General features: G+C 40.4%; 1 protein-coding gene and 1 long non-coding RNA gene across 11 annotated transcripts in view; one reads left to right on the top strand and one right to left on the bottom strand.

Moving 5' to 3' along the window:
• Positions 1–3,644, bottom strand: part of LOC131411025 (uncharacterized) — a 103,783-nt gene extending 100,139 nt beyond the window's left edge. For 2 of the 5 annotated variants that reach the window (XR_009221459.1, XR_009221456.1), the window contains exon 1: positions 3,535–3,644. This is a non-coding gene — a long non-coding RNA (uncharacterized LOC131411025). The remainder of the gene's footprint in view (positions 1–3,534) is intronic. The other 3 variants (XR_009221455.1, XR_009221457.1, XR_009221458.1) reach the window with 2 other exon arrangements.
• A 188-nt stretch (positions 3,645–3,832) lies between these two features.
• CREB1 (cAMP responsive element binding protein 1) overlaps positions 3,833–27,560 on the top strand; it is a 62,086-nt gene continuing 38,358 nt past the window's right edge. For 4 of the 6 annotated variants that reach the window (XR_009221460.1, XM_058549702.1, XM_058549705.1 and 1 more), the window contains exons 1-2: positions 3,923–4,032; positions 22,396–22,517. Coding sequence is in view for 5 of the 6 variants with exons in the window: in XM_058549702.1 (XP_058405685.1) it covers positions 22,404–22,517 (114 nt within the window). In the remaining variant the exon portion in view is untranslated. The other 2 variants (XM_058549703.1, XM_058549704.1) reach the window with 2 other exon arrangements.

Raw genomic sequence — 27,560 nt, forward strand, 5'->3', positions numbered from 1 at the left:
TTAGAATAAATGAAATAGGTCACCATGGCCTTGGGGTTAGGGAGGAAAGCAAATTAAGTCATGAGAGGTGATGAACTAGAACAGGCAGGGTTCATGGAACTTCAGTTCGTAGTGAGGTAAAAATTAGGTTCAACAGCGGAAGCAAGAGAGAAAAATAACAGGAAAAGGAAGGTGTGGTTAGAGAAAAGCTCTCAGATACCACTTTCTCCTTGAAGCCTTTTCTAATCATCTCATGAGATCTTCCCCCTTTTCTGGACCTCTCTCAAGGCACTTACCTATCTATCTTATCTTATGCCAAGTTATAGCCAAGTGCTCTTCTGTACTCTCATCTCCCCAATATTGACCACATTTTCCAACTGAAAAATTGAGTCATAGATGGAGGTAGCTTCCAAGTCCCAGAGACAAAAAATGGATACTGAAAGTTTGACATTTCTAGTTCATTTCTATGGTTTATGGAGATACTAGAGCAGGATACATGAAATTGCGAGACTAGATTTCAAATCCAAAGTATATCTAAAATGGTTAGTAAAATAACTTGCACTTAAAGAATGGATGATTGAATGAATGAACAAAGTTAGGTGAGAACGAGGCAAGGAGAGCAGAAGTCAAGGAGAACACATAATTTAATAACTGAAGCCCACTGGTCTGAGAGTAGGGCACGAGTGAATAGGGGAAGTGGGCCTGCAGTCAGAAAGCACCCACGAAGTTAGCAAAGTAACTAAGACATGAAGAGACAGAGCCTACATGAAGGTCAGTGTGAACAGGAGAATATGAGGAAATTTTAAAATAAAAAATTACTGTATTTGGTGGGTCGTAAATATAGGCTATGGGTAAATAATTCCAAAATTTGGGTATCATGTATAGGGGCAGGGTAAGAAGAGCAAAGACGATAAACTCAATTCTGAAAATGTATTTGACACAAGGGTGAGATATGCAAGCAAAAGCTAGTAAGAGGCACCACTTTAGTTAACACTCAGTACATGCCAAACACTGTTCCAAGCACACTTGCCAGGAATGATCTCATCTAATTACCACAATAACACTATGATGCAGGTGCTATTACTGTCTTTATTTTACAGATAGGAACCCTGAGGCACAAGAGTGAATAATTTGCCCAAAGTCACATAGCTAGAAAGTGGCTGAGCCAGGATTTGAACCCAAAAATACTAAGAAACTTTGCCCGGAACCACACAGATATTCCTTATTAATTCAATAAATATTTAACAAACACCACTACATTCTAAACATTGTGCTAGGGAGGGGAGGGGAGGTGAAAGCTGGTGGTGAACAAGACAGACGTGGTTCCTACCTGCACGGACCTCACAAGGACGGTAAACGAATAATTACAAGTGTGATGAATCAGAAAGGAAAGTGGTAAGTTACAATTAGGTAGGAAAGTGGGTGACAGAAAAGAATTCCAGGGGAAGGGAATAGCATGTGTAAATACCTTGAGGTGAGAGCCTACGATAGAGAAAAAAAGAGAGAAAAGAGCCTGGAAAAAATAAAAAGACGAATATGGCTGGAGTGCAGACAGCTAGGGGGACAGCTGGGGAGGCTGGGGAGAATGACAAGCCCAGACGGTGGAGGGCCTGGTCTCCAAGATAAGGAGCTTAGACTGTGTCCAGCAAGCCAAGGGAAGCCACTGAAGGAGTTCAAGCAGGGTAGTGACTTGATCGGATTTGTATTTTTAAAAAATTACTCTGGCTGCAGTACACAACTGGACTGGAATGAGCCACGAGCAGTTCTGTAGAACCTGCATGGCAGTTACCGTAGGACTTCACCAAGACATGAAGGTGGCTTCGAAGACAGCGTGATGAAAAAGTGGCCAAAAGATGGGAGAGAGGCCACAAACGCATCGTTTTTTAGGGCCAACAGGTCTCGGTGTTTCTGAGGTGCGTTTGCGGTGCCTCAGGCTTCTGGCTTGACCCGAGCAGATGGAGAGGACGCCCTTTCCCGTCACGGGCCACGGGAGGGGGCTTCTGGAGGGAACAGGACGCCCCAGTCATCCAAATGCGAGCGCAGCCAAGGCGGTTAGAACTCGAGTCCAGAGTTCAAGAGCAAGACGCAGGCCTGAGTTATGGGCGGACGGTCTCGGCAGGGGGTCTCCGGAGCCACCAGAGAGGACAAGCCCACCCAGGAGAGCGTACCTCGTGGGACTCAAGCAGAGGCTGGCTCGGCTCGGCAGGATTCCACACTTAAGAACTGAGGGGGGGCGGTGAGGAGGGAGGAGGGGAGCGGTGACAGGGGCGCCGTGAGGAGAGGGGGCAGTGAGGGGCGGGGGTGGCGCGGTGAGGAGGGAGGTGAGCTGTGACGGGGGCGCCATGGGGGGCGGCGGTGAGGGGAAGGGGGCGGGGTGAGGAGGGAGGTGAGCGGTGACCCGGGCACCGTGGGGGGCGAGGAGAGGGGAAGGGGGCGGGGTGAGGAGGGAGGTGAGCGGTGACCGGGGCGCCGTGTGGGGGGGGGGCCGGTGAGGGGAAGGAGGCGGGGTGAGGGGAAGGGGGCGGGGTGAGGAGGGAGGTGAGCTGTGACGGGGGCGCCCTTGGGGGGGGCGGGGTGAGGGAGGTGAGTGGTGACCGGGGCGCCGTGGAGGGGGGGCGGAGAGGGGAAGGGGGCGGGGTGAGGGGAAGGGGGCGGGGTGAGGGGAAGGGGGCGGGGTGAGGAGGGAGGTGAGTGGTGACCGGGGCGCCGTGTGGGGGGGGGCGGTGAGGGGAAGGAGGCGGGGTGAGGGGAAGGGGGCGGGGTGAGGAGGGAGGTGAGTGGTGACCCGGGCGCCGTGGGGGGGCGGCGGTGAGGGGGAAGGGGGCGGGGTCAGGAGGGAGGTGAGCTGTGACGGGGGCGCCCTTGGGGGGGCGGTGAGGGGAAGGGGGCGGGGTGAGGAGGGTGGTGAGTGGTGACCCGGGCGCCGTGGGGGGCGGCGGTGAGGGGAAGGAGGCGGGGTTAGGAGGGAGGTGAGTGGTGACCCGGGCGCCGTGTGTGGGGGGGGCGGTGAGGGGAAGGGGGCGGGGTGAGGAGGGAGGTGAGTGGTGACCGGGGCGCCGTGTGTGGGGGGGGCGGTGAGGGGAAGGGGGCGGGGTGAGGGTGGTGAGTGGTGACCGGGGCGCCGTGGGGGGGGGGGCGGAGAGGGGAAGGGGGCGGGGTGAGGAGGGAGGTGAGTGGTGACCGGGGCGCCGTGTGTGTGGGGGGGGCGGTGAGGGGAAGGGGGCGGGGTGAGGGTGGTGAGTGGTGACCCGGGCGCCGTGGGGGGCGAGGAGAGGGGGGCGCGGTGAGGGGAGGAGAGCGGTGAGGGGAGAGGGGCGCGGGGAGGGGGGCCGGTGAGGAGAAGGGAGGACGCGGTGAGGGGGCGCCGTGAAGAGAGCAGAGGGGACCACCGCCGCGGGACCTGCGTGGGGAGAGCGCGGGCGACGCCTGAGGGGGCCGGCCGCCGGGATCCCCGCAGGTGCTCGGGGCGGGCGGCCCACGGAGGGGACCCTCCCACCCGGCCGCGCCCGCCGCCCTCCCGCCAGCCTGCGCCCCCGCGCCCCCGCAGCCGCTCACCGCCGCGGGGGCTTTCCGTCCAGCCGCCGGCGCCCCCGGGAATTCCCCGCGGGCGGCGCGCGCCCCACTCCCTCCGTCACACTTCCGCCGGCGGGCAGCGCCCTCCGAGCGCCGCCGCGGCGCTCAGAGACCGCGCCTCCCCTCCCCGCCTCCCTCCCGCCGCGCCCGAGGGCGCCCGAAGACGCCCGAAGGCCTTCGGAAGCCCCGCCTCCGGCGCGCGGGGCGGGGCCGCCCGAGCTTCTCCGGGCGCGCTCGGCTGTTTCCGGGCGCGGCCGCTGCGCACTCGGCACTGGGCGGCGCTGGCTGCTCCCTGGCTGCGGCTCCTCAGTCGGCGGCGGCGGCGGCTGCCTGTGGCCCGGCGGCTGGGAGAAGCCGAGTGCTGGTGAGTGACGCGGCGGAGGTGTAGTTTGACGCGGTGTGTTACGTGGGGGAGAGAATAAAACTCCAGCGAGATCCGGGCGGCGAACGAAAGCAGTGACGGAGGCGCTCGTACCGCCGGTAAGAGGAGCAGGAGGCGGAGGCAGGCGCCGGCCGCCGGGCCCGCGCCGCCCGCTCGGCCTCGCTCGCAGGAGCCGCCGCAAAGATGGAGCGCGGGCGGCCGCGCCGCCGCCGAACAAAGAGTAATGGCGGCCGGGCAGCGGCGGCCGGGCACGGCGGCGGCTCTGCCCGCAGCCAGCGGCGGCGCTCGGCGGGGGGCGGGCGGGCGCGGGCCTGCTTCCCGCGGCGCGGAGCGGAGCCCCGAGCCCCGAGCCCCGCGCCGCCTGCCCGGCCGCCGCGGAGCGCGGACCCTTTGTGCGCGGCCCGGCCCGCCCGCCGCCCCGGGACGGCCGGCGCCCCGTCCCAGCCGGTGGTCGCGGGCTCGCCCTCGGGAGGAGGCCGAGGAGGCTCGTCCGCGCAGCGTTAGGAGACTGTCGGAGCTCGTAAAGGGAAGCTGCGCCTGCGGACGGTTTCGCTTTAGCCCTGTCGGCGAGGCGGTGGCCGCCGCGTCCCGTCCGAGGCGGCGCGGGAGCGCTGTCGCCCGGCGCCGCCGCCGCCGCGCCGGCGGGTCCGCCTCGGCCCCGCGCCGGGCCGTGCCCGCGGCCCCCGCTCCGGGCGCACACCGCCAGCGCTGGCTCCGGAGACGGCCGTTTGAGGTCGTCCCTGTGGGTCACACGCGGTAGGTAGCCCCGGCCCGAGACCGACAGCAGTCTGACCCGCAAGGCGCGTTTTCTCTGCCTGTTGGGAGCAAGGCACATCGGAAACTCAGTGACACGTGCAAGATGAAAAGACAGTTTTCAAAGGACCTGGGATATGACCCAGTAAAGTTTGTCTTCCCTTCTCCAGAAGTTAGAATTTCATCTGCCTGAGCTCGCGGCAGTTCTGTCCTCTGAAGCTTTAGCATAAAAGATACTTTTGGTTGCCAGCTATTGGAATCTTTTACACTCACTGCACGCTTCGTGATTGGAAAGTGAAAGCAAAACGGTTATTTTAGGTGATGCGAAAGGTAAACAGGTTACTTGTTTTAAACATACTAACGTATCACAGTATGATAAAATTGTGATTGATACATAACAAAGTTTCTTGTTAGGAATAAATATTGGTTGGTAACAGATGCACTGTTTTCTGTTTTCTCTGTATCCAAATCACTTTTGCATAATCTACTTCACTGTATTGCAAGTCTTTAAAAAGCCAAATTAGCAATTTGTCATTGCTGAGAAACTTAATTAAGATGTAATAAAGAGAATGTTTCCATAAGGATTGGGAAGATGGGTTTATTTCCAAACACTGAGGAAATTATAGTATTGACGATGCTCTGTTGACTTTTTTTCCTTAAGAAAGATTCTGTGCAAGCCAGCATCAGTTGACTAGAATGTTTTTTCCCCTTAGAGAGAATATATGGCAATGACGCTTCCTTTGTGAAATTAAAAAAAAAAAATTCTGATGGGTTCTTTCTTCAGTTTTGTCCAAAAGATCTTTTAAATTTTATCTTATTTATAAATTCATAATCTGTAATTCTTAGCAATTCCAGGTGAACCTTTTCAAACTTTTAAATTAATTAACATTTGAATATTCACTTGGTGCATGGTACTAAATTATACTTCTGCCCCTTCCCAGGGATCAGTAAAAATTACAGTTAAATCTGCTTGAACCTTTTTTTTCTTTTTATGGACACATGTATTCACAAAGCAAATGAATCTTTGACACAAATTGACCAAAAAATGTTAAAAGGTCACTTCTTGTGGAATTTAAAACTCTAGTGGTACCCATTTTGAATTTTTTTGTTTTTTTCACATACGAGGCTAAGGAACCTTAGAAACCTGATCCGTAAAATGGTACCTCCCTTTTTCTGTTTTCTGAAATTCGTTTTCTTGGTTAGATCTGATTAATAGAAATTCATTTCTTCATAGAGAAGCAGCTGTATTTTGCCTCTCATTGTAAGAGGTAGCATTTTGTTTTGTGGGGTATAATGTGGTTATAGTAAAACCAAGTACGTATCCCCCGCTTCGCCTCATTTAAAAAATCTTTTTTCTTTTTTTCCACAGTAGAAAAAAACTATTTACTTGTAACTTAATGCTTACAATGTATCACTGAAATTTATAATTTCATTTATTCCATAAATGTCTCATCTGATATGGTTATATAAACTTGTTTATAGCCAGCCTGTGACATAGATAGTCTTGTAAGCATCTTGATATAGTGTCACTTCCAGTGATGGCTTCTTTATTGAATAGTGAGAGCTGAAATCTGAATTTAAGGATCTAGTAGATAGTCAGAGAATGGAAAAAATGCAGAACTTTTTTTTTTCTTACTCATGTGTGAGCTCATCTCTACTGCAGTATCACTTGAGACAACAGTTTGTGGTAATTCAGGTATTGAGTTAGCGCTTACTGTGACGGAATGTAGTTAGTGGAAAGAGCATTGGGTTTGGAATCACAGACCTGGGTTTGAATCCTACTGTTGCCATTACTGTCATATGCCTGCCCTCAAGGAATTTTGTTACCTACGGGAAATTTCTTAATCTTTCTCAGCCTTAGTTTCCTTATATGTTAAATTAGAATAATTTTAAACCACCTACTTTATAGGATTGTGACATAATTATAAAGCAGCTCCTTAGGGACTCAATGATAGCTGTTCATTTTTAAGCTTTATTTTAACTTCCTAGCCATGGAGCCTTGGGCAAGTTTCTTCATACCTCACTTTCCTTGGTCATAAATGTACAATAACTACCTCATAGAAATGTGGGGATTAAATAAGTTAATACATATTTAATGCCAGGCATTTCATAAGTGCTCAACAAATGTTTCTTATTATTTTTTAAATTGTTCATCATCATTATTATTACCAAGTTTAAAAGACTAGGCAGAAGCTGCAGCGAATCCCAAGATGAATTACCCTGTCTTATCTGTACCTTCCAGGAACTTTTAGGGACACAGTGACTAATAAGGCAGAACATGTGTCATAAGAAAGCAATCAAAGGAAAAAGAGATCACACCTGGTGAAGTAATGGAAGAATATTTCCAATTTTATTTCTTAATTAATTTGTTCACATAGTCCATAATTCAAAACATATAAAATATAGCAAAAAGTCGTGTGTACCCCCACCCCCAGTCACTCGTGTTACAATTTCTTATTTGTCCTTTCAGAGGTATCTATCCATACACAAGCAAATATGTATGTACTCTCCTCCCCACTTTTTATACAAATGCTAGTATACCATATATACTGTCTTATGTTTTGCTTTTTTTCCACTTAATATGGCTGAGCAGTTGATTTGCATCAGTACATAAAGAGCTTCTTCTTTTTTTTTAGTTATGAGGCATTTCATCATATGGGTATACCTGTATTTATTAACCAGTTAGTGAGCAGATTTTATATTTAGGTCTTATATGACCTTTTAAACTAAGGGGAGCTGTCATTATGTCTTTATTTCTTTTGGTGAAAGACATTTCATTTGAATGAGGTATACCAGTTTGTGACAGGAAGTTGTTATTTGAACTGTGTCATTACCTTTTCAGCTCCAGTTTTTAAAAGTTTTTTGTAACTTGATCGAAATGTTCATGAAGAGGCAAGTAAGCTATGTAAGTGTTAATTCTTAAAGTGAATTTAACTCTCTTGTTGAGGTTCTAATAACCCTGAACAGACTACTTCCTTCTATTCTTATCTCAGCCAAAATAGTCTCTATGGTTCTTTCTCTCTAAATGAGAAAGAACACCACATGGAGTCCAGTCCTTTTTTTTTTAAGCAGACTATTCTCATATGATATTATCATCCAGTAATGCTGATTAGTGTACTTAGCTTTCTCCCTTCGTTTAATTATTTTTTACATACTCATCACCTTTTTCTTTGATGATTTTCTAATATTTCTTAGTGTAATTATCAATGTTTTATTTTTAATAACTGAATAGTGAGTTTCACCAATACAGTTGTCTACTGAGACTTTACTGCTTAGATGACTCTTCTTTTCTTTTTTATTTTTCATTGTGGAAGTCCTTGGTCAGCCAGTTGGACCAAGTAATATTCATTTCGACTAGAATGCAAAACAAGTTTCAGTACCTCTCCTTTTTTTTCTTTTTTGGCTCTTCTAAGCACCATTTAACTATAGTGCATTTTAAATATACCTGCTGTTAATGTATTTATCTTTAAAATACACATGCTGTTAGTTTTTTAAGTTGATTAAACTTAGAAGGAAAATGATAACTAATAGTCCAGCTGCAGGGACACAAATAAGTCCCTTATCTTTCAGAAAACAAATCACTAAATGAAGCTGCTCTGGTACATCTCATTCTTTGTATACTCAAGTTGACAGTTATGTATGCTAAGGTTTTTAATGTAAGAATATTGTCTTATTTTGATGATTTACTAGTATTTTATATAAAATATTAATATGTGCTATTTTTACCTGCTCAATGACTAAAATGTATACAAAACACTTATCTTTACAGATTTAGGGGGTGGAGGTAGATAACTGAAATCTGAAAAGGCTGAAAATTTTCCTTCTGGAATATATCTGTGGGCTACCAGGGAATTAAGTGATTTCTCACAGTATCATGAAATCAGTAAATTGTCTTTTGGCGTGGAGGTGAAAAGATCATGAGCTAAAGCAGCAAACCGACGCTGTGAAAATCGCCAATTTAATACATATGCTAACTTAGTCATTATAGAAGAGGTTAGCCCTGGTCAACTTTCTGAGGTTGTAAGAAGAAAGTATGGTTTTAAACTTATTCTACATTATCAAATCAGTAAATGTAGGTTTTTGGGACATATTTGAAAGTTGGATGAGAATTTTGTTTGTTAGTGGTGTCCAGTGGGATTCCGACTCCTAGCAACCTTGTGGACAGCAGAGCAGAACGCTGCCTGATCTGTTTGCACCATCCTCTCACCTTCCGGCGCTGTATATAGAGAGAGACTATATTCCTGCTATTCACAGGGTTTTCATGGCCATAAGTGGGTGGCCAGGTCCTTCTTTCTAGTCTGTCTTAGTCTGGATCTCCGCTGAAACCTGTCCACCATGGGTGACCCTGCTGGTATTTGAAATACTGGTGGCATGGCTGTTAGCATCACAGCAACACGCAGCCGCCACAGGGGGACAGCCTACAGTTGGGTGGTGTGGTTCCCTCACCTGGAAACGAACCCATGCCTCGACGAGCACCAAATCTTAACCACCAGACCACCAGGACCATTCATTTTTCTTCTCGTTCAGAATCCTTCTCTCCCCTTGGTACATAAACACTCTTGTCTCGCATCCTGTTTGTTTTGTTTTGCGTTGTTAGCTCTGCCAGAAGTGGCCCTGTAAAGATGTTTTGTTATATTTTACTCAGAGTTTTGCTCACTTGTCTTCTCAGTTACCAAAAGAAGGGAAAAAAAGGATTAATCATTCATATTCTGGTGTTTATTCCAACAGATAAGTAGAAGACAAGTCTTTTACATCTCCAGTGATGAAAAATTACCTTTAACTATATATTTAATCAATTATTGAGGCTAGTTAATGAATCTCAACCTAAAAAAAAAACGGTAGTACTCCTTGATAAACTTTTAAATGCCTGAGTTGCTTTTTCTCAGTGTTGAGGTAAGGTAATCAAGGAGTTTATCGTAAATGAGATGGGCTATCTGAGCAAATTCTTCCTGCTGTTGGATTAATCTAGGATCTCTGAATAATCTAACAAGGGGCAAGGTTTGGAGAGTAAGAAGTCTGATGGGATCGATGGTGAGTTTTTTCCAAAAGGAGAGAAGTAAAGACTGATATTTTGTTGGACGAGAGAATTAAGTGGGAAGCTAAAATAGCTAAGTAATGACCTTAGTGTAGGAGTGGAGGGTGGGTCTGAAAGTTGACTTAACACCAATGGTAATAGAAAATGTTTTTCCCAAAGATTAGTCAATCTTCTCTGAAACTAAGATAGATTTTTCCTCAATTTTAAGTGTGTTCCTTGTGAGCTGGTTATCTACATGTGAGTTTCTTGTTATATGGCAATATGTATGTAACTAAAAATGTTTGTAATTTAGCCAAAGCTGAATAGCCATTATTTTTGAGGGTTGTTATCCCTATTTGTATAAGTGATTGGCAATAGGAGACTCCGAAATATCTTGTTTTTCATCACTGAAGGGAAAATTATTGCTTGTTCTGAACTATTTTTACTTTAAAGGGATATCATTTTCTTAAAAGTATCAGTAGCAGCTTTATTGTTTGCTGTGACCAATAATAGTAATATCTTGGTTTTACTTACTCCCATTTATCAATCTAGTCATTTATTCAGTGAACATTTATTGACCATCAGCTGTTTTATAGTTGGTGAAATAATCATATTGACCATCAACTTTTTTATAGTTGGTGAAATAATCACAAGAAAATTTATTGTTAGGTATTTTTATACATATAAAATGAAGCATTGTTCTAGTTGCTATAAATAATAAAGCCTGAATATGTGGCTCCTGCCCTCAAGGAATGTACAGAATAGTGGAGATGATGAAAATAGTATAAGAAAGAATGATTTATACGTGGCAGAATATCAGGTCTCACTACTGTTTTGAAAGGCTATAGAGTTTAGAAGAGAAGGAGTTTAGTGAGGAAAAGTTGTGAGAAAGGTAGAAGTTAAATGGAATACTGAAGGACTTGGATAGCTAGAGATTGAAGGGAACGTATTCTAGGCAGTGGCATGGACAACAGAAATGAAGATATGGAAGTAGAATGACCTTGATATGCTCACAAGTTGGTGAAGAAAGTGTTACTTTAACCAAATCTACATTCTGAGGAACCCTGAGTGTGAGACAGGAGGCTTTAAATTTCATGTAAGAGAAGGGACGCTAAAAACTGGGTAACGACATGCTAAATTGGGTTGAAATGTAGATTTCCTGACTTCTAATCCTCTCTCCTTTGTGGCAGATTATTTTGCAGTTTAAAAATTGGACATCATAGATTCTTTTTTTAACAGCTTTATTAAACTAATTCACATACCATACAATCCACCAATTTCAAGTGTACAGTTCAGTGGTCTTAACATGTTCACAAGGTTGTGCATCTATACCACAATCAGTTTTAGGACATTTTCATTACCCCAGAAAGAAACCACACATCCCTTAGCCATCACCCCTCAGTCTCTCCATACCCCAGCCCTAGGCAACCACTAATCTTCTTTCTGTCTCTGTAGATTTGCCTCTTCTGGACATTGCATAGAAATGAACTCGTACGGTATGTTGTCCATTATGATGAGCTTCTTTTACTTAGCATAATGTTGTCAAGGTTCATCCATGTTGTAGTGTCTATCAGCACTTCATGCTTTTTAGTGCTGAATAATATTACATTTTATGGATATACATTTTATGCATGGATTCATGGATGTTTGGGCTTTTTGGCTATTATGAATAACGCTGTCATGAACATTCATTTATTGCGTGTGTTTTCATTCCTCTTGGGTATATACCTAGGAGTGGAGTTGCTGGATTATATGGTAACTATGTTTAACCATTTGAGGAACTGCCAAACTGTTTGCCAAAGCTACTGTACCTTTTTACATTCCTACCAGCAGTGTATGAGGGTTCTGATTTCTCCATATCCTCACCAATACTTATTGTTTTTCATTATAGCTATCTTAGCGGGTGCAAAGTGGTGTCTCATTATAGTTTTGATTTGCATTTCCCTAGTGAGTAATGGTGTCTAGCATCTTTTCATGCATTTATTGGCCATTTGTATTTCTTCTTGAAGAAATGTCTGTTCAGATCCTTTGCTCATTTTTAAATTGGGTTATTTGTCTTTTTATTATTGAGTTGTAATAGTTCTTTATTCTAGTTACTTAAGTCTCTTAACAGACAATTTACAAAATTTTCTCCCATTCTGTGGATTTTTTGGCTTTCTTGATGGTGCCCTTTGAGGCACAAAAGTTTTTAATTTTCATAATTTCCAGTTCATCTTTTTTCTTTTGTTACTTGTGCCTTTGGTGTCATATCTTGGACATCATAAATTATTATTGTTGGAAACGTTTTCTAAATATCTTTGAAAGCCCAGGCAAACAGGATACCATTATTTAATGAAAAATAACTAAAGCCATTAATGCATATTTGGAGTTACATTCCACCTCCTCTGGTCTTCTCTTTATTCTGTGTCCAAATTGCTTAGTTGGAATGCCTGATGAAAAGAAGCAAAGATAAAAATCAAGAAATAACAACTTTCAGTGAAGCATTTTAATTTGAAGTGCTATACTTTAAGAATTATTTGTTATGAGAGAATTTATTATGTTTGTGTGGGTATAGTGTATTACTTATAAAGTCTACTGTATTTGGGGAATTCACACTTAAGAAACTTTTACTGTGAAGAGAAGGGAGTAGTAACTCCTTCGTTTTTTACAGATGACTAAACTGAACCTTGGAGAATTTAAATGATTTACTTGCTGGTAGAGCCTTTTCCGTGGGCAAGAAATAACAGTAAAGCATAGTCTTCATCTTCTTTTGTAGCATTATCTCTGTGAAGAAAGTTTTCAAGGTTCTAATTTTATTAATGATTACTCGAATTTTTGTTCCTAAACAATAGTAGTTTAGGTTTATAAAAGTTCACTTGGAGGAATTATTCTAGTCAAGGTCTTAAGAAAATATATTGATCTCATTATCTTATTAATGGGATCTGCATCAGTAGAGAGATTACCATAAATGGCCAGCTCATGTTTTCCTTTTTTCCGTAATTCATTGTATTCCTATCATTTCGAAAGAGAAGTTTATGGTTTCAGATCGTTGTTATTAAGTACTTGTTTGGAGGGAATTCATAGATAAACTGGTCATAAGGATTAGTTTATACTTGCCCCAGCTCTTTCATATAGAGTACATACTTATCTCTGATTAGCTTGTAAGCTCTTTGAGAGACTCCTGTTCTTGTCTGCTTTCAACTACAGTCCTCATAGTTTTCGGCAGAACGCTTATTATGTAATAGGCACAGAAAATTTGTTTAAGTAATGATTCCCTCTTGAAGGGTCATGAATTTGAAAGGCAGGAAGGCTTTTAAGCAATTCCCCTTTAGAGTTTCACAGATTAAAGGAAGCAGACATATATCCTTTAGACAATTAAAACTTACTGAAATTACAGATTTATTTTTTAAAAGCCAAGGAAATTAGGTTCATTTTCCATAGCTTAAAAAGAATATTTTCATTAACTCTGATGCTTTACTAATACTTCCTGCCTCTGAAACATGAGAAATAGCATGAGATTGTATTAATCAAAAGGACCCTAACAAAAATCAGTACCAACTTGGTAAAAATAGTACAGCTACCTGAAAGATTGGGCTTGATGTTGATTCTTTCAGGATTAAAGATAAAGATAGCTAAACCTGAAGTGATTCTTTTATCAAAACTGTACATAAAGTCTTTGCTGTTGTCTGCATGTCATTTATCAGCTTTGTCCATTAACTATGGCTAATTTTTAAATATAGTCCAATGTCTCCTTGGTGCCTTGAGTGCTTAGGTTTTTTCTACTTAGCGAAACATAATTAAAATGATTAGTATGTTGTTGCTTAATAGTCCATGCAGTTCCACTGCCAAATATACAAAGAATTCTTCACTTTTTATACCATTGGAGGCTATGTGGTATAGCCCTGAACAGTCTTGTAAATTCCTCACAAATCTCTTACATCTCTAGTTCTCCATCTGTGAAGTCAGAGCTAAAACCAGAATTCCTGTCTTATGACTCCTACTATAACATGTGCAGTCTCACTTCAGGAAAACTGAATTTTTACTCTTCCATGTCTAATTTGTAAATAATTCACCAAGAATAGCATTTCAAAATTTATTTCAAAACAGAACTGTCAAAATATAAATGTTAACTTTATAAACTTATTTTTAAAAAACACTTGAACATTCATTTTCCATTTGAATGTAGTGATTTTCACATAGTTTTTGTGTGAGTAAATGGAATAATAGGCTATAAATATTTAATTTGAGGGCATAACTTTTGTGGGTCCTTCCAGTTTCAGCATTCAGCTAGTTTGTGAAGCAGAACCTCACTTGAAGATTGTTTCACTCTTTAGTCAACACAAAAATTGCTTTTCTAAAAGTAACTGTGTGTAGGAGGTGTATAATCCTTTTTTCCTTTAAAAAAATTCCAGCTCTAAAAATTTATTTATATATTTCATATATAGATGTCTATATAGGATCACTTCTTTGAAAGACTTAAGGTGTAAAGCTGTAAACATAATATTAGGTGGGTGTTTGGAAAGTAAGGAGCATGGGAAGAGATGGGATAAAATGTTATTATCTAAAATAATGCACAGTCATGGTTGCTGCTGTGCTAAGCAACACTGTTTGTCTCTTGGTGACCAGAAACGTGAAAGCTTGTTTTCAGAACCATGAGTAATCTTAGCCTAAAGGAAAACAAGACAGATAAATTTTGCCAATGCTTAAAAAATAATAACTTTGATTCGAGAAAGCACTAAAGCTTTCTTATTGAAAGGTGCTATAGAATTAGTCACCTGTCCTAAGATGGCTATCTTAAATTATGCAGTACATTTCTGTAAATCAAATAACATTTTTCTAATTCACTTCTGTTAAGTAACTTCCTTTGAGGACATATCTTTCTCATAGTGCGTGCTACACAGTTAAGAATTACTTGTTAAAAATAGCATTCAAATACTCTGGTAATCACAAAACTACAATAAATCATAAAATAAAAATACTGAACTTCAAGCAGTTTATCTCAGTTCAATCCAATAAACAAATCATTAGGGAACTGATTTTATTAAATAGCATTGGAAAGACCGACCCCCATTGCTGTGTGCTGCCTTCTTTTTGGTAGTAGTGATCAGGTTATACTGGTATTTACTATTAATACAAAGAATTCATTAAAATATATAAACAAATTTTCAAGCTTTTATTTCTGTCTTGTAAATGATTAAATCTCATCAAATTCAAATCACACAGAATTAACTTCATATACAGCTTCTCTTGCCTTCCTCTGATATCCAGATTAGAGGCTGAAGTATGGATTTGTTCTCCAGTTAAAGGAGAAAGACCCTGATAGGAGCACAGAGAAAACTGTTTCTGAAAACTATGTCAGAATTCACTTAGCTTGATAAAGACACCAATTTATTTTAGTTTATCACATTGCCCGTTTTAACTCTTCCTAAAAATGTATATAACCTCATTTTGTTAGGGTGTGATCAGTCTCATCTAGTAAAGTTTTTATAGTTGATGTGTGTGTTGAGTTGGATGGGTGTACATGTATATACATATGCATACAGATGTATGCATACATCTACACACATGTATGTGTACACATACAACATTTGAATATGCTATTTTCCTATCTGGTTTCAGAGAAGATAAACTGTATGTAATACAAAAGACTTATTAGCATCAGAAACCTGGAACATTGCTAAATTTCCAGTATTGATTGCGTACATCTCAGTTCTGCTAGATTGAACATATGAAAAAGATTAATGACGAGTATTTCAAGGTTAATAACAGGAAAAAAAGGTGGAGGAAAAGAAATAGTGCAACATAGTCATTGATTCCTGGAAAGCTAGAGTCTGTTCTGTAGCACCTGAACATTTTGCCACTTTCTTTAGTAAATTCATCATAATACTTTAGAAAATTAGTCAACATGTCCCAAAGGTGTTGAGAATGTGTTAACAAGGGTTTCAGTTATAATAACTAAATAACAGGTACAAAATAGATATGTAGAAAGTATTATGTATCGTCCATAGGTGTTTCTGGGTATACTTCTGCAAAGTAGTTTTAGTAATACATTTGACTATGACAACAGAATAGTCATTTAGTTTTGAAATCGTGTGTCCAAATGTGCCTTTTGCTGTGGTTACCTTGGAGACTTCAGACTGCTGCTTATATGATTTCCTTAAAGTCCCGGACTTTTGAATTTGTGAGAGTTCGGGAGGAGTCACCCCCTTGCTGGGGTGCAGGGGAACGTTTTTCCCTCGTTTATAATTAAGGTCATTTGCATTTTTAAAAAAATCACAGCATGTATTCATATGTTCCATTATTTACAAACGCATTATTTCTCTTCAGAGTCAAAATTCACAGTTCATTTCTCTGAATACTTACCTTTCATTGTCAACTGGATTATATTTGTCATAGATTTAAGGGATTAAAAAATAAACCAGGTTATAGGGGAGATGGGTTTATTTTTCATAAACTTGAACTAGAATGTTTAGGATCGTAGGGACTAGGGCACTTCTTAAAGGTCAAAATATTTTAGGAAAAAGAACAAGGTGAAATTCTGCAACATTCTTTCCTTTTGCTTAGTGATTTTTAGCAAAAGTGACAATATGGGCTTGCTTTCTTGTTTGATGAGCTTTAGTTAATTTGGTAGAGGCAGATGAGTCGGAAATAGTGCTGCCAGAAATTTGTCCCTGATTTGGTAGAGTCCTGTATAGGTGCTGAGTAGGTGAATTTAAGTGCTACTTATCAGTGAGAGTTTCACTGGTCAGCTTTTATAGTCTTGAAAATCCCTCCTGCATCCCTCCCAACTTTATTTTTTACACAACATGTCTCACCATCTGATTTGTTATACTTTTTACTTGTTTACTTTCCCTCCCCTGCTCCACACACTAGAATATAAGTTCCACAAAGGCAAAGTTTTAAAATTTTATTTTGTTTATTTCTTTATCCCTAGTAACTTGAACAGTGTCTGACATATCAGTGCTCAGACATGATGCTGTAATACAAGTATAATGTATATAACGTAAATTGTTAAAATTGAAGATATTGTTGGTTTTAGAAAAGTGAAGTGTTCACTTGTGAATTCCCTCAGGATATATTACTCTATATAGTAGAAGTAAAATCCATTGCAATATAAAAACTTTAAACCCAATTACTTACTTTAAGAGACATCATTCTCGGGGCCAGCCCGGTGGCGTAGCGGTTAAGTTCATGCATTCTGCTTTGGTGGCCCAGGGTTCGCTGGTTCGGATCCTGGGTGCAGCCCTCCTCACCGCTCGTCAAGCCATGCTGAGGTGGCGTCCCACATAGAAGAGCTACAACTCTACAACTATGATAGACAACTATGTACTGGGGCTTTGGGGAGAAAAAATAAAAAGGGACATCATTCTCACGTTCTTATTTTGCCCTAGCGGTTCCTGACTGCTTTGGAGAGACTGTTCTGTGTTCTCATTTGTCTTCTCTCCTTGCTTCTATACAAAATCTGACACCAGCCACTGACTCACTCATTTCTCTAAAGGCTTACGCTGATTTAAGCTTTTGCTCACACCATTTTTCTTATCAAAAAAGTTATCTTCCTTCCTCAAATTTATCAATACTGTATTCATCCTCAATGCCTCTTTGGAAGTCCACCACTGTCTTGACTATCGCAGAACATATTCTCTTTTGAATGTCATGGAAGCACTCATTTGACACACTTCTGGGACGTTTATTTAAACTACATTTTAGACTTTTAAATATCTATTATTTTCACTGTGTAAAGAGTACAAAAGTGATATACCCCTAGTCAGATAAATTTCTTGAAGCTTTCTAAGATGGAAAAACTGCTTTATCCTCTTTGAAAATTAAGAAAAGGGATGATTAAAGTACTTAACTATAGCAACAGTTATGACCAGCGTAACATAATGAGTAAAAGAGACACTGTCCGCCATGTGAAACAGAGAATGCTTTTAAAAGTACTGCTCATGGGGCCGGCCCCATGGCTTAGCAGTTAAGTGCGCACACTCTGCTACTGGCAGCCCAGGTTCAGATCCTGGGCGCACACCGACACACCGCTTGTCCGGCCATGCTGAGGTGGCGTCCCACATACAGCAACTAAGAAGGATGTGCAGCTGTGACATTACAACTATCTACTGGGGCTTTGGGGAGAAAAAGGGAAAAAAAAGGAGGAGGATTGGCAACAGATGTTAGCTCAGGGCTGATCTTCCTCACAAAAAAAAAAGTACTCATTATCTCCAGTTGTATTTTCATGATATATATATATATATATAAATGAATATATATATATAAATGAATGATAATATTTCTGATTTGGCCAAGATCAAGAGGCTAGGTGACCTATTCTTAATACTTAGTCAATCTGTCTTTTACCATATATATTATTTTATTAAGTAGCCTGCATAATTATGTGTTTGTACTTGCAGCTTGTGGTGTCAGTTCCTAGAATCAGAGCATTTAAAGTTGGAAGAGATCTTTTAATCCATCTCCCTTGTTTTTACAGATGAGGAAACTGGAAAACAAAAAGTTTAATTTGTCCAGCGACCACTTGATGACAGATCTCATTTTCCATCAAGTGTTAGGCTCCCTTTCCCAACTACTTACAGCAGCATCCTTTGTTTCTCCCAAGATTGGGTGAATAATACTACAGAATCACTTTGCTTTTTATGTTTCACATTAAGAGGTAGAATTCTAATGACGATTATAGCAAAATGGTGTTTATCTTTGTGAATTGGTTTTTAAAATTTTGTTTCTTTTAGACATGCCACTATTTTTTGTGTGTGTGTGTGAGGAAGATCAGCCTTGAGCTAACATCCATGCCAATCCTCCTCTTTTTTTGCTGAGGAAGACCGGCTCTGAGCTAACATCCGTGCCCATCTTGCTCCACTTTATATGGGACGCCGCCACAGCATGGCCTGACAAGCGGTGGATCCGTGTGCGCCCGGAATCCAAACCGGAGCCGCCAGCAGTGGAGCGCGCGCACTTAACCGCTACGCCACAGGGCTGGCCCGGAGGCCTGCCACTATTTTGAAATTTTTTATAAATTCATGGTTTCCAAAGGATTATGTTAATTTTTAGGGATAAATCATGAAAATCCCCAAATCTTAAAGATCAATCCCAAATAAATTTTAAAATTCAGAATTACTGGAAGAACAAGAATCACAATACTGTCAAGCTAATATTAGATTTTCAGCGATTTCTAAGATCCATTCTGTTTCTAATGTTCCAGGCCTAATATTTATACAACATTTTCTGAGTTCATATGTACCTAATCTTTTTCTTATTTTATAGTATTATTTAGTCTTTTTTGTTGTTGTTCTTGCATTCTTGAAAAGCATTTATTTGTGTAATGAATTAGGAATCTCCTTTCTTCAAACAACTTCGGGAACTCACATATTGGCTCTATTTACTGATCATGTATCTGGATACTGCATTGCTGGCTGTACTGCTCCTGGGTTAATAGAAAAATTGAAGATTGTACACGTGATACCATAGCATCTCTTCTCTCCCCACCTGAAGATATGAACGAAAAAGAGTGAAAGATTTCAAAGTCCAAAGTGAATGCACCCACTTTAAATGCTATTTAATATGGTCAGGAGGCTGCTGTTTCATTTTAGTACCTTCGCAGTGAAAACCAGAAGAATAGTATCTGTTTTAGTTGAAGTGAGTTTCTCATCTGAAACAAATTGTTCTTCCTTAAATAATTCTCTCCTGCACTTTGAAAAAGGCCTGAATTTTCTGATGAAAGACAGTAATTGTACTGTTGCCCAAGTGGTTGATACCTACTCAAGCTAAGAGTTATAAAAATTAAGAACGCTGTCCCCTCCTCTGAAAAAGGATTGGTAGTCTGCCTGAATGAAATGATAATAAAACACTGACAGTTTACATGGAGATCCTATCCTTTGGAAAATCACACTTTTTTTTAAGTAGAAAGAATATTATCTAGTTGGGGAGGGAAGAAAGATGCAAATCACCTTCCTGTTTTGAATATGTCTTTGTAGCTGTAATTACTTATGTTAGCTAATGGGTTTTGTTCCTTTATTATAATATAGTCATAAATATTTTATTTTCCGAAACAGAAAGTTGGAATCATGCCCTTTACATTAAATGTCAGAAAAAATTCAGTAGCTCTGATGTGTTTTAGAGTAAACAAAAACAAAAGAGAGAGATCTGTGCCTTAGATGGCTTTAATCAGATGGCAGGGTGAGACCATATGGATGACATAGTTAGATGGCAGAGTGAAACCATATGGACGACAGCGTAGGTGTGAAAAACGTGGCTTGCGATAAAGTCTTTTAAAAATGGTTGCGTATACTCTTTCTATAAAGAAAGTATTATGATGATAAGTTTGTGTTTTATCTTCATTCTCATGAAAATGCTGACTTAGGGGAGTAGATAGAGAAAAGTTTATGGATTTCTGCTCTTATTTAGCTTGACTCAGTACTGTCCTCAAATGGATTTATTTACTTACTGTTATTAAGATTAGATTTTTTGCTTTCACATGCCATTTTCTTGCAGACGAAAACTATGGACAACATTTAGGATACGTAAACTGTTTTGTTGTTGATGTTGCTTTCTGTTACTTTTGATGTCTTTCTGAAATATTTTAGTTTAAAAGATCACAGATTATAAGTATGCAACTCAGTGAATTATCACGTTATAATAAAGGTTATTTGATAATTTTTAAAAATAGTTATTACTGTTTGGAAATGTAGGGTAAACAGTTTAGGCAATATTTTAACAAAAATAGTAATCTCATAAAAAGTGTCTGGGATTTAAAAAATTTTTGTCAACAGGTATCTCAAAATCATGATTGAAATATAGTTTTTGGTTCATAGTTTCAAAATGTTATCCATGACTTCTGGTATTAAAAATTTTTTAATTGTACAAGTAATCCTGAGTCCATGCTCACGGGAAGAAAAATATTAATATTAAAATACTAAAGTTTGTAAAAAGTAAAAAGTGAAAGTCATCATTCTATACGGTTCTACCATATCTCCCTCTTCTCGGAGCTATCACTTATAGTTTACTTCCCACACCTTTTTCCATGCATACACCTTTACAAGAATTTGTTTTACTTGTTTTTAACATAAATGGGGTTCTATTTTACAGTATGTTCTGTGACTCACAATTTCACTCTGTCTTGAGAAGCTTTATATGTCATTACATTATAGACAGACTTCATTCTTTTTCATTGTTATAATTTCTTGAATGGTTCTCCTAATGATAGATACTTGTTTCCAGTTTTTTGCTATTGTAAAGAAATTCTGCAGTGAATATCCTTGAACATATATCTTTGTGAACTAGTCAATAATAAGAGTTTCTTATTGACTAGTAGTTTCCCTGTATTCTGGATGTTATTGTATTGATTATATGTGGCAGATATTTTCTCCCTATGTTATTGTCTTGGTGGCTTTTGTCATGAATGTTTTAAATAATTATGTAGTCAAGTCTGTGATCTTTTCCTTTGTCATCTGTTTTGTGGATTCTGTATTTCTAAATTATTTATATTCATTTCCACAGAGATATTTTCATTTCCATTTTTAACTGTCACTTGTAAAGCACTTTCTTTTTATAGAACCCTGTGAATCATGGCAAAATGTATTAGTATGTGATACATTCTGATGGCATGTAATAATCACATAAGCATCAGTGACTATTTTGATTATCAATTTCAGAGTTAAAAAATAAATGTAATTCTGGAAGAGCATTGAGGTTTTTGTGTTATTTATGGAATCACTATAGGTAGTCCTCACTATTAATAAATTCATTTTTGACAGGTAATATGCTAGGCACTGAATGATAACAGTGTAGTACAAAAGGAAGATGTGTTACCTTTTATTGTGAATCTTTTAGATACGATCACTTCCCCGGTTACTGAAATTTCTCTAACCTCATGTAGCTGCTGCTGCCAGGAATTGCTCTCCACTTTTGCTGCCATCCAGTGCAGATTACCCAACAGGTATACTAAGCCATTAGCAAAGCAGAGTCCAAAAGTAAAAAAGATCAGTCTTGATTAACTTATCTAGAATTTTGCAATTAAGCATTTTTTAAGACGTTTTATTTCATGTGTGTGCGTGTGTGTAACATTGCATACTATCCATAGGGTAAGGAGTGAGAGCACTGACATTTTCATTGTTTGGGGCCTCTAATTTGGCTCTGTGGCTATTTATCGCACCTTTCTACCTTGATACCCCACAACTTGGGCTCTTCAGACTTGGGCTGATTTTGTCCTACCACCAGTAATTTCCTCTGGAAGTAGCTTATAATTTTTCTGCTTCTTCCCTATAATAGGAGGGAATACGCTTCTAGGAGGTCCCATGAAGCCGGATTCTCATAGACCTGTCATCAGCTCACTTCTACTCTCTGCCTTCTCTCCACACCTGATTGTTAACAGTTTGAAAAACTTTTAACTTTGCTGCCACCCCTCTGCCCTTGTTGGTAGGGGAGATTCACAGAGGAGAGGACTCCCTTCTTACTTCTAGATGGAATAATATCCCATTGGGAAGAAATGGCAAGGGAAAAGTGTTTTTCTTTTTTGAAGGGACTAGAACTTGCACAGTCAGCAAATTTGGACAAGTTCGACAATAATTCAGCCTCCTTACATTTTAACTAGATTTCTGGGTGCATTTGCTGACCTAACCACCCCGTATACCTATTTCTGACTTAAAATTTGCCTTTAGAGTCACAAAAGCACAAAGCACTGTAGTGCCTGTAACACTCTCCCATATTATTGTAGGTGACTAAATGACCATGGAATCTGGAGCAGAGAACCAGCAGAGTGGAGATGCAGCCGTAACGGAAGCTGAAAACCAGCAAATGACAGTTCAAGCCCAGCCACAGATTGCCACATTAGCCCAGGTATAAAATACATGGAGAGATCCCAAGTTGTGTCTCCCACGAGGAATATGTTTCAGACAAGAGAATTTAGTTTTTATCACAGAGATATACATAGAATGAGCAGAGACATTCTTAGAATATCAAAATTCCTGTTTACTTGGTGTTAACCCAATTTTAGAAATGATATTATTAATTTGGTAACATAACAGGAAAATGTATTGTTGAACACTAATAAATTGTTTGTAGTGACATGATTCAGAAATAATTACATTGTAACTGATGGGTGGCTTGTATCTCTTAGGAAAGACAACCTGATATGATAACTGTTTTTCATATCACACAAATTTATTTTGGGGCATGGGAGGGATAATCTGAAAGGGTGTTGATGTATGCTTAAACTAAAAAATAGGATAAGCAAATAAATGGACACACAAGTAAATTTTGAAGATGGTGTAGTTTTTGTTTCCTGTGTATTTTAAATATAATTCACAATTCTTTCATTTTGTCTTTGTCTTAAACATTCTATCTCTAAGGTTATATTCTCTCATCCTTATTTTTTGTTCTTATGTATTTTTCCTCAAATATTTTATTTTATCAACAGCTATTTGCATATATATGAATGAGAAATGTGGTTAATATAAAAACCAAATAGCAAACATAAATCTGCTAGTTAAGAGAGTATGATATTGCCTCTTGCAGATGAAGGCTCCCAGGAGAAAATAATCCTAGTAGAGGCTCTGAGATGTTGAGCTTCAGCTTCCCGAAGAGTGTAAAAGCTCTCCTAGGGGAGTCGCAAGGATGGGTCTCGGGAAACAGGGCTGATCACAGATGGTTACCACTGCGCTAAAATGTGGGCCAAATACTGGACGTCAAGCAAGAATGTGGTCAGAAGGAGTGGGCTGCTTTGTGTTTTCTCCTGAGATCACCAGGGCCCACTTCAGCCCTCAGGAGCAAGGCAAAGCGGAATACATTTGGGGATGAAGTAAATGTACTCAGATGAGGCGATTGCAGGAACGAAGGGGAGAGAGCTAGGACTTCATCAGTACCTGGTCGAGGCAAGCATGCACAGATAAGAATCTGGGCTCATCCAAGCATTCGGCACGCTGTGAAAAGAAGATACAGTGCCAGCAGGGATCTTGGTGATGACAGCCCTCAACATGTCTGTCTCTTGGGTCATACTATCCTGTCTGGTCTGCTTGTCCTCTAAGTGTGTTATACAAGGTCATCCTGGAGATCCCTTCCCCTACAGTCTTGTGTTCTTGATATAGTATATCATGTTTTCCAGTGGGTTCTTGGGCAAGTTTGACTTGGTAAAGAAATCATTTTTCTTTCAAATTTCGAAGGCAGTGGTCCACAGTCAACTTCTGGTCTTGGTGTTTGAAAAGACTAAATGTTTCTTATTTTGTGTCTCTGGTATCTTATAAAAATCTTCTCTCTGTTCACAGTGCTTCACTATTTCATTATCAGAGCCTTGGTTTGGATCAGTTTTCATCCATTGTGCTTTGTGTTCAGTAGGCTCTTTTATAGTGGAAAGTCATGTCTTTGGTTCTGGGCAATTTCTTTAAATTATTTGGTTGATGATTTTTTTCCTAACTTATTTCTCTTTTCTCTCTAGAATCCTTGTCATCCGGATGTTATACCTATGGGACTGTTTCTCTAATTTTCTCATCTTTTGTGTCTGTCTTTTTGCTCTGCTCTCTGGATGATTTCTTCAACTTCACATTCCAACCCATCTGTTGAATTTTTTATTTTGCTTTCATGTTTTCAAGAGTTCCTTTTGTTCTCTGAATAGTCCTTTTTGTGTGTATAGCATCCTGTTTATTGTTTCACAAAGGCAATATTTTATCTCTGGAAATATTAATTAGATTTTGTTTTGTTTTAAGTTTTCTTCTCCTCCCATAGATTTTCCTCTGTATAGCTTTTTCCCCTTCCATTTGTTTTGGTCTCTATCTTTCATATTAGAATCTTTCCTCAAATGTTTGAAAATTTGTGGTTTGTCTGCTCAGTTCTAAAAGTAGGGGACCAAAAAGCTGTATTGGAAGCCCTGTGGATATGTTTGAGGCCTAGTATCTGTGAGTTGTGAGCTTCGCTGGAGGTGGCATTCCCAATGTCAGTATCATTTGAGTCTTTCCTCTTCCCCTTGGCATTGGTCAGATTCCCCAGAGAAAGCTTTACTAATCCCCTGCATATAGGGTAAAGGCCTGGGAGCCAAGTGAGAGAAGAGAACTGGGGTTTAGTACCCCACCTTCAGCAATGCCTGGTGTTAGGCAGTCAGGAGACCCTCTGTCTAGAAGGTAGATCTCCATTTTTCTGTCAGTGTAGGGTCGATTAGTTGTTCTTCCACAGGGAGTTGAGGGAGGGGATCCAGATGCTTCTAAAAGAGCCTTCAACTAGCCTTCCTTATTTTCAGCCTCTACTTTCACTGTATCCTCCAGGGTGCCTTAGGTCCTAAGCCTCGTCAGGATTTTTGTGGTGCAGTCAGGCTTTCCCTGCCTCCACCTCATGAGTTGGCCTTCTGAGGTCTTACAAGGTCATTACCATTCATCCATCTGCTTTCTAGCCTCCAAAACTCTTACTATTATCTCTTTTCCCATCTCCTGTGCTCATGTGATTATGTCTCTAAAAACAAAATCAATTTCATGAAGTTTAATTGGAGATTCGGGAAGGAGCTAAATTATATGCACATGTTCAATTGGTCATTCTTATCAGGCAGTCCTCTAGCACTTAAGACTTTTAAAAGCAGAATGACATGATAGTTGAGTTTTAGGAAAGCTAATATCTGTTCCCATTTGTATAGTTTTTTGTTCTTTTTATTCCTAATTGCGGAGTTTTGTCACTTGCTCATCCAAGTCCTTGACACATACCTCATACGGTTTTCACATAATTTTCTCTCATAATTCTGATAGCTGTTATTTTTTTACTGTCAGTCTTTAATATTAGAAAAATGCAATAAAATTGTCAAATCCAAGATCATTGTGATTTGATCAATGAACAAGAAAAAACAAATTCAGCCTAACTAGTAAAGGAAGAAAATCAATCTGAAACAATAATGAGACACCTTATTTTACTTTTGAAATTTACAGAGATTTTTTTAGGTGGGAAAAAAACCAATGTTGGTTTTAACTATGAGAATGTGAATTTTTATGGATTTAACTAAAGAGTTGGGTAAAAGGATGATCACTGTAGCTTTCTTGTAGTAGGCAAATTTGAAAACCTGAATATCCAATAATAAGGAATTTATTAAACAAATTATGTAATTTTTACTATTATGCAGCCGTTAAAACCATTAAAGAAGACTATTAATGGTGTGATGGATTCAAAAGGTAAAATAGATTCCATGACAGTGTATTATAAAAATTGATTGTATATATGCTCCCTTAAAAACACCCAGATCTACAGCAAAAATATTAACAGGGGTTAGCTCTGAGTGATAGGAATATAAGTGGTTTTTATTTTATTTTTGTGTATCTGTATTTTATAAACTTAGAATAAGAGGAGCCATTATGTAGAAGGATCAGGGTAGAAAAGGAGTTACTCACTATGTTGGCTTGTTATATTTACCCTAGAAAATACTCAGAGAAGAGGATATAATAATTGCTTCAAATATTAGAAGAGCTTTTATATGGAATTGAGATGAGGTACTCTGAATAACTTAAGGTTGTGCTTCTCAAACTTCAGTGTGGGGGAAAGCGTTCTTGGGTCCATCAGAGATTCTGACTTTATGAACAGGCACCCCGTGTAACTCTAATGGTAGAATGGAGTGGTGGTAGTCCATGGACCACATTTTGAGAACGAGGTAAAACTAAGCAAGATTTATAGTGACCAAAGAGAAAGTTATTAATAAGGAAGGACTTCCTAATGTCCGAAGATGGGAGTTCATGGTTTTAACCTCTACCTTCAATAGAGATCTTTCCCCCAAGCTTCACAGTCAAATATTTGACTGCCTGCTAAACTTCTCTGCACATTCAGGTGTCAGGTCAATTCCATCATCTTCCTCCACTACCCCAACCACTCAAAAACTTCTCCTTACTGGTGTTCTCTGTTTCACTTGATGGCATAGTCTACCGTGTCTCACCCGAACATGAAATATGTGAGTTATCTTTAATTCCTCTTGCCTCCTTCAACCAATCATTCATAAAGCCCTTTCTGGTCTGCCTCCTGAATTTTCATTAAATCACTTCTCTCATTCCCATCTCTACCACAGCTAGTGCCTATTTCTGGCCTTTATCATCTTACCTTAACTATTATATAGGCTTTCTCAGTTGGCCTCCTCACCTTCACTTTTTTCTTCTTTTGAAATAAATGTTTCGCACTGCCACTGAAGTGAACTATCTAAAATGCAAACCTCATCACGATATTCAGGAATTCAGAAGCCCTTCAGGGCCTTTTCTCATCTCCTCAGGATAAAATGCAAGTTCTTTAATGTGCCAGAGAAGGTTTGTCATGACTAGCCCGTCTAGCCATTGCCTACCTCTCTTGCTTCATCTCTCCTCACTTCCTACATATGCTCCAGTGGTACTGATGGCTGGTCATCCCTCTCTGCCATGTAAAGACCATGCTATTTCTCTTTGCTTTTGCCAGTGCTGCCCTTTCTGCCTGAAGTTCTGTGCCTCTCTCCTGCAATAATAACATGCCTAACTTGTATTGTTTTTCAAATTCACATTCTTCCGTGGTAGCCTCCCCTCATCTTGGATGGAGTGGGCTAGCTCTCCTCAGCGTGTCCATTTTTCTCTTTGCAAACTTCATCACTTCACTGAATTATATTTATTCGTGTTCTTTTCCCCATTCCTTCACACATGTACCCCAATAATTTCCTTAAGGGCAAAAACCTATGTCTTTCTCGTTTTTGTAGTTTCAATTCTCACATTGTTCCTGGCACATAGGTTCCCAATAACTGTTTGCCAAAGGAGCAAATAAAATTCCTACTCCCGAGTGTGTTCAAGCATAGGAACAATAAGTACCATCAGGTAGACAAGTAGAACCTAAGAGCCCTCTTAACCTGGATATTGACTCAGTAAAATAGTGCCTTCTTTGTTCCTCAGGAGAAAATTGATGTCTTATATT

This window comes from Diceros bicornis, chromosome 10 (assembly GCF_020826845.1).
Source record: "Diceros bicornis minor isolate mBicDic1 chromosome 10, mDicBic1.mat.cur, whole genome shotgun sequence".
Classification (NCBI taxonomy): domain Eukaryota; kingdom Metazoa; phylum Chordata; class Mammalia; order Perissodactyla; family Rhinocerotidae; genus Diceros; species Diceros bicornis.